Genomic DNA, 12308 nt, shown 5'->3' on the forward strand with positions numbered 1-12308 from the left:
TTTTTTGGAGTTTTTTCATTCATTCATACCTTCTTCTTCAAATAAATGCCAATAAAGCCTGAAAAAGACACAATGTCAACATTACAGAGAAGTTCAATTTTCGGTCTTAGACACCGCGCGCGAGTATACGTGTTATGATTTTGCACGCGAGTACAGGAAGGTTAAAAAACAAATCTGTGTGGATAATTTAAGGCGGCTACCCAGCTGAATTTATAAGACGAAGCGCCGCCAAGACCAATTTAATATGAGAAGCTCAAAATGAAAGAGGTGTAAGTAACATCATCGATTTCTCTACATCGACTCTCTCTTTTGGACATAACTTAGTTGCAAACACATTCCCAGCTGTATTTGACAATGTGGAAGATAGGTCAGAATCTCATCTATTGGTATCTATGGCAAACTCTAATTGGAGCGATTTTGCAGTTAAGTTGTAAACTAAAGAGAAAGTTGATGGAGAGAAATCGATGAAGTCACTTACACCCCTTTCCTTCTGAGCCCTTCAATTCAATAACTTTTCAATAGGACCTATCTGTTTTGATCGATTCTCTTCATCGATATTCTCTACCGTTAATAGTTCAGCGGTAAAAACATTTCCTAATCTGTTTGACGATCAGAAGCCTGGAAGGGAACCCCGTTAATCAAACTATGTGGCAAAACTGGCGCAAAATCTGTCTGCAGAGCCGTGGTTATCGAAAGTGAAAGTCATTAAAAAGAATCGATCAAAACAGATAGGTTATATTGAAAAGTTAAGCGTGAACTAGTCTAACATATGTCAACTTGAAAAAGATGGAAAAGATAATTGATATCCATAACAAATCATCATATTTGAACAGCAGACCATTAAACAAATTTCAATTTACCTTCCAAGCAAATAAATCAATTGAAACAACGCTTCACAAATTAATTTCAAAAATAGAGAAATCTTTTGACGCTGAGGAAATTTCAAATACAGCTTTTCTTGATGTTGAGGAAGCATTTGAAATGCTTTCCACAATTCCACAAAAGTTATGAAAAGAAGTGGTTTTGATATGAGCCTCTCCAACTGGACACATGTTACGCTAGCCAACCAACTGATAACAGCCAAATTAGGAGGAGGAACTCTAACGACGAAGTCAGCCAAAGGATACTCTCAAGAAAGAGTTCTGTCTGGCATAATCATTGTAGTAATGGTATATGTGAGTATACTATTTCAAATAGAATACAAACAGCCCTAAACTACACACTCAAATGGGGCAACTTGGAAGGACTCAGCGTTAATCTTTCAAAAATTGTTATTATTTACTAGGAAAAGAAAGTACAAGATTGCAAATCTTAGATTGGGAGGTGTCCTGGTTACTACTTGATTCGTCATATGAAGAGTTTTTCAGTTCAGATGGTATCAAAAATAAACGTGATTTAATTTTGATCTCAAAACATAAACGGTTTTTTTTTATAATATTCTAGAACGATGAGAAAAGTAGTAGAAAGAATGTGGAACATCTTCCAATAATTTTTTCAAGTAAAGCATTCATTTTACTGAAATAGGCAGATTTATGGGCTATACTACAAACCATATTACAAGTTGTTTATCTGCATTCTTTCTGATAAATACTAGCTGAAATAAAACAAAAAAAATGTTTAAGCGCGAAAGGCGAGCTAGAATCAGAATTCCACAGCACTGCATGGATTAACATGTGCTTGGAACACCACAAGATAATCATACTCATGCAAAGCTGGAATTCCGTCACCAATGTTCGTGATCGTTTGTCACATGTCGAACCGAGCCGGTTGCCCATTGTGGCGAAACATATGCATCCCCCTTCCGATAAGATCCCTAATCAAGCGCCACTGAGAAAAGGTGAGAGTGGCGAGAACCCTCCGATAGAGCAATTGTTCGGCTAATTTGGCACTTCAACGGGGTCGGGTATTTAGATAAGGAACTCATTATAAAAGAGCCGTCGAACGAGTCGTCTCGGTTTAGTCGGGAGGTGAAGTGATTTAGGAAACAAGGCGGTAGTGATTTGTTTTATATAGAGTGAGCTATCAAAGTGCTGGATCGATCTGCAGGAAACTGGATTACGATGGATTTTGAGGAGTTCTGCGGTGGTCCCTTCTGGGTAGATCTTTGATTTGATTCTGAATTTTGCAGTGAACAGCTGAGCGCATCGTGTTTTATGATTGCAGTGTCATACTAGTTTTTTTTTGCCATTTTATGAAATTCAAATCATTGAACCACTATCTTATCGTTCATGACCAGCGTTATCATTCACAACAAACCGCTACTCATAGAGGCATGACTCGGGAGCCTAGATCTCCCCAGCAATCAATGATGACAACGATTCGCTGATAAGCCTAATTCCTTTCAATTGCCTATTAGTGTTTTCAATGTTTTGTTCTGCTTCCGTGTGTTCGCAACAGGACTCAACCAAGGAATGGACGAGTGCCATACCCGGTATGACTTTCTGCTCCCACCATGTGATTTATCAGTGGAGTCCGTGCATGTTTGTGTTCATCTTTTCGGTCTACGAGCTTCATAAGTGCAGAACCAGTCGGTACCGGGATATACCTTGGAATTGGTACAACATGTTGAAGTTGTTGATTACACTTGTACTAATGTGTTCGAGTTGGGTTTATCTAGCACTGTTTATGGCGGAATTAGAGCAGTTCAAGGTACCTGCGGTTAGTGCGGTCTTGAATGCCCTGGCATACGTAAGTACAACATTGGGTTCATCCCAATCGGTTTAAGATTCATCGCGGCTCTTTTATATTCCAGATATTGGTTCTGGTGTTGATGTTCTTCCACCGCAGGTTCGGTATCCGAAGCTCGGGAACACTTTTGATTTTTTGGTTTCTGCGTATGCTATTCGGGATCGAACCAGTACAGGATGAGATTCTTAATGAGAGAGACACCGCGTTTTTGGATTTTCAGTATGTCTTTGTCATGGTACAATATGCGCTCATTTGCGCGATGCTTGTACTGGAGCTGTTTCCAGATCGAGAACCAAAGTACAGTGACTACCCAGAATCGAAGAATCCCAATCCGGAGTTGCGATCGAGCTTCTTTGTGCGGCTGTTCTTTCTCTATTTCGACGCGTTCGCATGGAAGGGCTTCCGCAATCCGCTAGTGACCGACGACATGTACGATATTAATCCGCAGGATGCTTCCAGGGAGTTGGTACCACCCTTCGATAAGTATTGGTATGAGAGCGTTGAGAAGGGTCGACAGAAGCAGATCGTAACCGATAAGAAGGCCGGGAAGTCGAACGTTGACTATAGTCCCCACAACCCGACCAATGGGTCAGTGTTGCCAGCCATTGTGAAGGCGTATGGAGGTCCCTTTTGGTTCGCTGGATTGCTACAGCTGGCGATCTCTGGGCTTTGGTTTGCGTCGCCCTATTTGATGCAGTAAGTATAGTATATCATTGGGGGAAGTTAACCTGCTTCGTTTCGTCTTTTCGGTTAGGGAGTTGATGAAATGGATCGCTATGGATGGACCCCGGTGGCAAGGAATCGAGCTGACCTTCGCACTCTTCGCAACATCTATGCTGGTGGCTCTGTTCAACGGAATGTACTATTACTATACCTATTTGACGGGGTTCCGCATTCGCACAGGACTGATCAGTGCCATCTATCGCAAGGCCCTCCGTATTTCGAGCTTCGCCAAAAGAGACACTACAGTTGGAGAGATTGTCAACTTGATGGCGGTTGATGCCCAGCGGTTTTTTGAATTGGCACCCTATCTCCATATTCTCTGGTCTGGGCCGTTGATTATCGCACTCTGCGTTTATCTGCTGTACGAGATATTGGGCGTAGCCGTGTTCGCCGGACTCGCCATGATGATCCTCACCTTGCCTTTCACCGGGGTGATGGCAACTCAGCTGCGAGATTTGCAGGTTGAACAGATGAAGATCAAGGATGATCGGGTGAAAAAGATGAACGAGATTCTCGGTGGAATCAAGGTGCTCAAGCTATACGCTTGGGAGCGTAGCTTCCAGGATTCGATCTTGGAAGTACGTGACAAGGAAATCGGGATACTCAGGAAAATGGCATATTATGGAGCGGGAGTCTATTTCACCTTCACAGTGGCTCCTTTTCTGGTGACCCTGATTTCATTCGCAGTGTACGTGTCGATAGATGAGAACAACCATTTGGATCCACAAACGGCGTTCGTATCGCTAGCACTGTTCAACATTTTGCGATTTCCGCTCGGGTGGCTACCAATGATGGTGACCTTTGCAATGCAGGCCTGGGTTTCAATCAAACGTATAGATAAGTTTATGAACAGCGCGGAGTTAGACCCCAACAATGTAACCCATACCGAGAGCGAAGATGCGGTTTGTATCAAGAATGGAACCTTCTCGTGGGGTGATGAAACGCCAACGCTGAGAAATGTTAACTTTTCTCTACGCAGAGGACGATTATCAGCGGTAGTCGGTAGCGTTGGAACCGGCAAGAGCTCGCTGATTTGTGCGCTGCTTGGAGAGATGGAGAAAATTCAGGGCTTCGTCAATACAGACGGAAAAATTGCGTACGTACCACAGCAAGCATGGATCCAGAACGCAACTCTGCGAGAAAATATTCTTTTTGGAAAACCGTTCGATCAACGCAAGTATGACAGGATCATTGAGTGCTGTGCTCTGAAACCTGATCTTAACATGCTTCCGGGTGGTGATCAGACGGAAATCGGTGAGAAGGGCATCAATCTGTCCGGAGGACAGAAACAACGTGTGGCTCTGGCCAGAGCAGTCTACGCCGATGCCGACATCTACCTGTTCGATGATCCTCTGAGTGCGGTTGACGCTCATGTTGGTAAGCACATCTTTGAGAACGTGATCGGTCCCCAGGGAATGCTTGTTGGTAAGTCTAGACTGCTTGTCACCCATGGAATAACCTTCCTACCGAATGTGGACAACATATTCGTGGTGAAAGACGGAGAAATATCGGAAAGTGGCACCTATCAGGAGTTGTTGGACCAGAAGGGTGCTTTCGCTGAATTCATGATCAATCACATCCAAGAGATGGATGAAAACGATGAAGGTAAGGTCAAACAAATCTCCAAAGCACTTTTTCTGAATATTACTCTTTCAGAAATCCAAGTTCTACAGGCGACCTTGAAGGATGAGCTATCGCAGAGGGTCATTCAGCGAGCCATTTCTGTTCGTTCGGATCAATCCGATGAGACGGCTACCAACAGACGTATTAGTTGGTTGGAATCTCGCAAAAGTATCCACGACGACCAACCAACCAATCCAGACAAATCCACTCTAATCGACAAAGAAGAATCGGCAACGGGAGCCGTTACTTTGACTGTCTACATGAAATACGTCAAATCCATTGGGCTGTCCCTTGGGTTGTGGTCGGTTATTTTCAGTATTATCACCCAGGCCAGCGGAATCTACTCCAGCATTTGGCTAACGGATTGGTCGGAAGACCCCGAAGCCATCACGGACACATCGGTGCGGGACGTGTACCTCGGTGTCTACGGAGCCCTCGGAGGCATTCAATCGATCACTCTCTTCATAAGTTCCGTAGCATTGGGGTTGGGCTGCCTTAAGGCTGCCCAAGAGTTACACGACAACCTCTTGGAGAGTTCAATGAAAATGCCAATGTCATTTTTCGACACCACTCCGTTGGGACGAATCATAAACCGCTTCTCCAAAGATGTGGACGTGATGGACAATGTCCTGCCCGCAACAATACGGGCATGGCTTTACTTCTTCCTGAGCGTTATCGGAGTGTTCGTTGTTATCGGGATATCCACACCTATTTTTCTGGCCGTCGTACCGCCACTCATGGTCGTTTACTATCTCGTTCAAAAAGTTTACATTGAAACATCTCGACAGTTGAAACGATTGGAATCCGTCACGCGGAGCCCTATTTACTCCCACTTCGGGGAAACCATCAACGGACAGTCAACGATTCGGGCCTACAGTGAGCAGACGCGGTTCACCAGGGAGTCCGAGCAGAAGATCGACTTCAATCAGAAAGTGTCCTATCCAACAATTCTAGCGAATCGTTGGCTTGCCCTTCGGTTGGAAATAGTGGGTAGCTTTGTGGTGCTATTCGCAGCTCTGTTTGCTGTTCTTGCGAAGGGTTCGATTGGACCCGCCACCGTTGGTTTGTCCATTTCGTATGCACTGCAGATATCGTCCACTCTCAGTTTTATGGTGCGCATGACGGCTGACGTTGAGACGAATATTGTGGCCGTCGAGCGACTGGAAGAGTATACGATGCTGCCGCGTGAAGCTGACTGGCAGAAGGGCACAGTCGCTAAGGACTGGCCAGCGGAGGGGGCCGTGGAATTCCGCGATTTAATGATCCGCTATCGCGAAGGTCTTGAGCTGGTTATCAGAGGTATATCACTAAAGGTGAAGGGAGGGGAAAAAATCGGCATTGTTGGGAGAACCGGCGCAGGAAAATCTAGCTTGACACTTGGTCTATTTAGGTATAAAAACGTAAATTTTTCTATCACACAAGTTTGTATTTAAATGATACGATCATTTCAGAATAGTGGAAGCCGCAAACGGACAGATCATTGTCGACGGAGTAGACATATCCACAATTGGTCTGCATCAGTTGCGTGGCCGCCTCACGATTATCCCCCAGGATCCGGTACTGTTCTCCGGAACCTTACGGATGAACATAGATCCCTTCGGAAGCTACTCAGACGATCAGGTGTGGAAAGCGCTGGAGTTGTCGCATTTGAAGAATTTTGTTAAAGGTCTACCCTCTGGGTTGGAGCACGATGTGGCTGAGAATGGGGATAACCTTTCGGTTGGGCAGCGCCAGCTTATCTGCCTGGCACGGGCAATTTTGCGAAAAACCAAAGTTTTAATCCTAGATGAGGCAACGGCAGCGGTAGATTTGGAGACGGATGATTTGATACAGGTTCGGTGATACATCACACATTTAGCACACACATTGAATGTATTTATCATTCTCATCTTCTTACAGAAAACGATTCGCACGGAGTTCGCTGAGTGCACGATCCTTACAATTGCCCATCGGTTGAACACCATTCTCGACTCGGATCGTGTACTGGTGCTTGATAAGGGTCTGGTGGCGGAATGTGACACACCGCAGAATCTGCTTGCAGATAAGCAATCCATATTCTATGGGATGGCCAAAAATGCTGGCATTGTTAGTTAGGAGTTTAAGTTTTATATTGTGGTGGTGTTCAGCTAGGTTGTTGTGTTATTGGTATGGGATTTAGAATAACAAACTGGATTTACCCGAATCATTTTTCATGTTTCATTTTTGCAAGCTGTATCTCTTGGTATTGGATATCAGATTCTTCATATCTGAAATTTTTCGATTTCAGAATCTTGGTACCGAGATAACAGATGTTGCCTGGATAAACCACGTAAGCAGTTGACGTCGATGTTATTCTGTCCACTTCGTCGTCGGTATCGATTGGAAGATATCATGATATATGTGACTGTCTGCTTGAAGATCTTTGAAACTGTCCTGACTACCACGACTCGCACTCCTCCGTCTGAACTGGGGATGGTTTCAATTATGCATACAAGAGGACATTTTAGCGGAAGGTAACCCTTTAGCTTCTTCAGTAACAGTTAATCCTGGACTGGACTGGACTGAGGAAGCGATTAGGGGCCTTGTGAACAGGCTCAGATATAGAGACACGGTACTAGTTAATTAGAAGATACTCTGGGTCAGACCGGAAAGGTCGCCTGGGGCATCGATAATGGGAACGTGTGGACGGGAGTTTAAGACTCATTCTACTTGAGTTACGACAGTTAAAGCTGGAGCGAGCCGGAATGAAACACACATCCGCAGCTCGTGATCTGCTTCGACGAAAGTGGTCGCATAGTCGTAGTGCAATTCTAGAGCCCGATTGTGCGTGGCGGCGAAGCCTTAACCGATAAACCTTTCCAATTAGTGCACGAACAAGAAACGGTCCACGGTATTCCATCCCCGGTTACGTAAAGGCTCGAACGAACCTGGGGAAAACTGCGGGTAAAGGTGTCATATCTGGTCTGCCTGTTGAAGGATTGTACCGGAAACAGGTGATGCATCGCCGGACAACCTAACGATCCAAGTCCCGACGCCCGAATGACCAGAATCATTGACGAACTCTATCGAGCAACTGTGACGGTCCTACGTGAAGTGTCTTCAAGTGAATCGACTTCGCAATGAGGAAGCTCAAACAAACTGTAAGCAAAATTGGATGACCGGGGTTGAACGGTGCGTTTAAGTTCTTCAACCGTCCATCAATCCGGAGTAATCCGAACTCGTTCATGATGATGTTTGAATTTTAATGGCGATCTCGATGCGACTCTGACAGCGATCTGAGGACTGACCGAATATGGAGGGAAACCAGGGAGCGCAACTTCTCTTCCAATTCCGACTTGATCGATACGTGAGATACTGTGGCTGGTGAGGATCTGATCTCAGATCGGTTGGTACGCGCATCCACTGCATCCACTTTGTTAAGCGTTTTATTCTCTGCATCCCGATTCGGTAGGACTGTCCAATGTGATATATGATTTCAGTAAATGTGACTGATACGATGTAAACGCAGTATCGCAGAAGTAGTGTTCCTTTCTTGAAACATCTTCTCCTTCTTCAATGACACTAACGTTCTTAAAGAAACTTCGTCGTCTCAGTATAGTATTACTTGCGTAAATTTTTTCAGTACTTAGTTGAGATTGGTTTGCCAAATAACATGCCTTGGAGGTATTCTGAGTGATAAGCACTAGAATACGCATGACCGCAGGGCAAGTCTGGAGATATTTCTTTGATGAAAAGATCCTTCACCAGAATAGGAATCTAATGAGTGAAGACCGAAACAAACATTTTTGCGAGTGTAATTAACTTGAGCTCTCCAATCGAGGTGGCAATCTATCAAAATTCCAAGAATCTTGACCGTTCTCGAATAAGGAATCAATACCTGGTCTATCCTTATTAGTGGTGGTTTACAGGCTGTTGCAAAAGGAGTCTAGAAAATTATCGAATGAGTTTTCTTGGGATTTAATTCAAGTCCATTTCTGTTACTCCAGTTTATAATGTTCTCTATATCATTGTTAATTTTTGCAATAATATCGATTAGGTTTTCGGGCATACCAGAACAGTAGAGTTGAAAATCGTCGGCATATAAATGATACCTACAATAGTTCAACTCATTCGGAAATTTCATAAACATTGAAAATACAAGTGGTCTTAAAATCGAGCAAACTGTGAACGTTCCGTTAGATAAGAGAGTAATAATTTAACGGCTGTCTTGGGGCATTAAGCATTTCAAGTTATTATTACAGAATGTCCGAAATGATTCAGAACGGTATATTGAAACATCAAAGGCATTTTATTTTGATTCTCAGCATAAAGGTCACAAAAAAAAAACTTGAAAGCCCTCAAATATTTTTCAGGGCATTTTTCTTGTACCGTCATGGAATCATTTATTTGAATAAATTAATTGAAAATTATTATCAGAAATTCAACAACTGCGCTGACAATAATTCCATAAAATCCAACTGTGCCGTCCAGTAATTCCAGTTTTAGAAAAGAATGCTTCAGCAGGACCTAAAGTCGCCATCCAATTTTGTCGCAGTTTTCACTGTTAGCCTATTAATTGTGTTAATATAACTTGTGACCACTTTTCCGTAATACACAAACTTACAAATCTGCTTCTAATAATTCTGCGACCTTTTAAATGACAACCTTGAAAGAGATCCAATGTTTATGAAGTTTGTCAGATTGAAATCAATATTCGCGGAAAAAAATTCACAAAAAAATATACAGTCAAAAAACATCGGAAAGATCGAAAAGAAAAGGAAAAGAAAGAGAAAAGGTACATACAATCGATCAAAAAATAAATCGGAAATCGGAGAGGAAAATATCGATCGAGGATCGCCTAATCTTAATATAAGGGAGGTGCGGGTAAGACGGACAGTGGGGGAAATATGGAGAGATGGTAGATTTATATAGTTACAATATGAATTTCAAATTTCTGTTAATGAGAACACCTTCTGCATGCTATTCTATAATATTTTAACCACCCTATGAAAATGAATACTGATCAAAAGTCGAAAAGGGAAACAAAAATTGGAAATATATATATAATATATAATTCCGCGTGTGGATGTAATTTTTCCGGCTTCGATATTAAGCATTAACCACTCAAGGTTTAATTTTAAAGTTCAATTCACTGATTGTATTATACTGATTTGTAATTTAACAGAGAAGCGAAATTAGGTATGTACGGATAAGCAAAATCATTGTAGGGAAATTTAAATTTAAAATTATTCAAATAATTGTTTATTCTATGGGATTCCCAGGGTCTATAAACGGAAATTAAATTAGTCAAAGGTCCACCTTTGACTATACTGTCTAGAAGCTGATTGGGGCAAAAAGCAAAATAGTTTAGGGTCTGTCCGTTTATATTGTTCAGAAGCACAACATTGCTTCTACATGATTTTTTCTTCGATTTTTCATCATTTAACGGACTTTCGTGATGAGTTTAGAACTTTGTTGAATTCCTTTCTCTATTATAGTGACTTTCAAAACATTTTTTCTGGTTCGTCACTTTTAATTCCATTTTTAGAAGAATGTCGGGAGTGGGTATTGAACTCGTGACCTTTGACGTGAAAGGTATGGCCAGATCGGCTCCTATCAAACCTTGGTTGAATAAAATTGTTCCTCTTATGAGCGATAAATTTCTACGTTTCGTATATTAAGGAAGGAAGGAAGGTCTTGAATTATAAAGACTTTAAACTTTTGCAGTTCATTCGTAATTCGTATATTACAAACCTATCCATATTACCCACTTGAAAAAAAAGTCTGTTTCTGTAAAAAAACATTAAAAAACACTTTTTTGTAAAATATTTGGCCGATAATTTCAAAAAAACAGTATATTGAATTGTAAGATACTGTATGCATGTTTCGGAAAATAAGAGTTTCCAAAGATACAATTGAAGTTCTTCTTAACATGTCCGTCTTACCCCCACATCCCCTACATGGCACCAGGGGTGCCATAATTAAATCTGTGTTCTTTTATCTCATTTTTTCTCTCAGGAAATCGAAATCTGTATTAACCCTTTGCGGTCGTTTGTCTGCTCTCAGCCACCACAGCAAAGAAGTATGTTAATATTATAATTTATGCAACAATGTATCAGTTCACACTATTTCTAAACGAATTTTCCGAATTTTCATGTCTTGTGAACTTATCACGAATCGAAACGGTGCTACTATGAATAATAGATAACGGTATTCAGTACAAACAAAAGTTGTCATCCATGCTTGAGGAAAATGAGGAATTAATCGAAAACTTCATGTATCGCGGCATTGTGTAGCTGTAAAGATCAATGTTGTGTATGTTCAAACAGAAAAATAAAAGGCGAAGGACGCCAAACTAATTATTTTTGTGATACATGCTAAAAAATATCACACGAAGAAGCATTATAGCAAATATTTTTTAAACATAAACATAAAAATATTGTTTAGTAAATACTTATCAGAAGTTTACAAAAATAAAGGGATCTTGTTCATCTTTCATAATTTCAGAAAGTTATACATCACTGCTTTTTCAAGTAAAAATAATACGACCAATAGGGTTAAATACGGCAAAGGGTTAAATTTACAAGTTCAATTTTGGAGCATAATCTTAGCATTAATATCACTGAATGGCATAGTTATTATGGATTTGACGATGTTGATGGTATCCATGTAAAAATTAGCATTCACTGTTCTTTAGTAGAAAACAATGAAATCAGTGTTTATTTATCGTGAAGCAAACCGTTGACGCAGACTTTTGTATTTTTTCGCTTTGGATTGAACATGAAAAAGCAGTACTACACGCTACACATGAATGCCGAAATTATTCTCATTCAAACTGATTAGAATACTATATGAATAAAATTGATGAGTTGGAAAAAATATCATTGAGACCAAGCCATAACTAATATTGGATCGTTATTTTGAAAAATCTGTAAATTTGTATGAAAACAAAAAAAATCTGTAATCTGTATCTACAGATTCTTGGTTTCAAAAAGCCTGAAAAATCTGTATAAATACAGATTATTCTGTAGATATGCCTGCGTGGCATCCGTCGCGAAATGGTTAAAGATTCGCTATTGTTTACGCCTCCGTTTTACATTCAGAAAACATTCTTCAGCTTTCTTTTGTCTAAATCAATAATAGAAATTAACTACCATATCATTAAAAACCATTGTGTTTATTTAACTCCAGAAGACAATTCACAACAATGTTTATCCGTGAGTCGTGGTGCCATGCATGCATAGTTGTGAGTATAGTGATTGTTGAAGAATTCTGTGCGTGTAATCAACGCTTTTGTTCTCAGCCGAGTATATTAT

At 41.2% G+C, this 12308-nt stretch overlaps 2 protein-coding genes across 6 annotated transcripts in view; one reads left to right on the plus strand and one right to left on the minus strand.

Annotated features, from left to right (window-relative positions):
• Window positions 1-1966: 1966 nt before the first annotated feature.
• Window positions 1967-9838, plus strand: LOC129775695 (multidrug resistance-associated protein 1-like). Of its 2 annotated transcripts, none has more exons than XM_055780717.1 (7): window positions 1967-2096; window positions 2398-2688; window positions 2753-3384; window positions 3443-5016; window positions 5068-6424; window positions 6486-6867; window positions 6934-9838. In XM_055780717.1, exons 1-7 carry the CDS (start codon window positions 2061-2063, stop codon window positions 7126-7128), a joined length of 4467 nt encoding a protein of 1488 aa, XP_055636692.1. In that variant the 5' UTR covers window positions 1967-2060; the 3' UTR covers window positions 7129-9838. The 2 variants fall into 2 exon arrangements, with proteins under 2 accessions (XP_055636692.1, XP_055636693.1); XM_055780718.1 differs by lacking the exon at window positions 1967-2096 and having other exon boundaries at window positions 2421-2555; window positions 2618-2688.
• Window positions 9839-12171: 2333 nt separating this feature from the next.
• The window catches only part of LOC129775694 (multidrug resistance-associated protein 1-like), a 71952-nt gene continuing 71815 nt past the window's right edge, over window positions 12172-12308 (minus strand). For all 4 annotated transcript variants that reach the window (XM_055780712.1, XM_055780711.1, XM_055780714.1 and 1 more), the window contains one exon: window positions 12172-12308. The gene's annotated coding sequence lies outside the window, so the exon portion shown is untranslated.

The sequence above is a fragment of the Toxorhynchites rutilus genome, chromosome 3 (assembly GCF_029784135.1).
Source record: "Toxorhynchites rutilus septentrionalis strain SRP chromosome 3, ASM2978413v1, whole genome shotgun sequence".
NCBI lineage: Eukaryota > Metazoa > Arthropoda > Insecta > Diptera > Culicidae > Toxorhynchites > Toxorhynchites rutilus.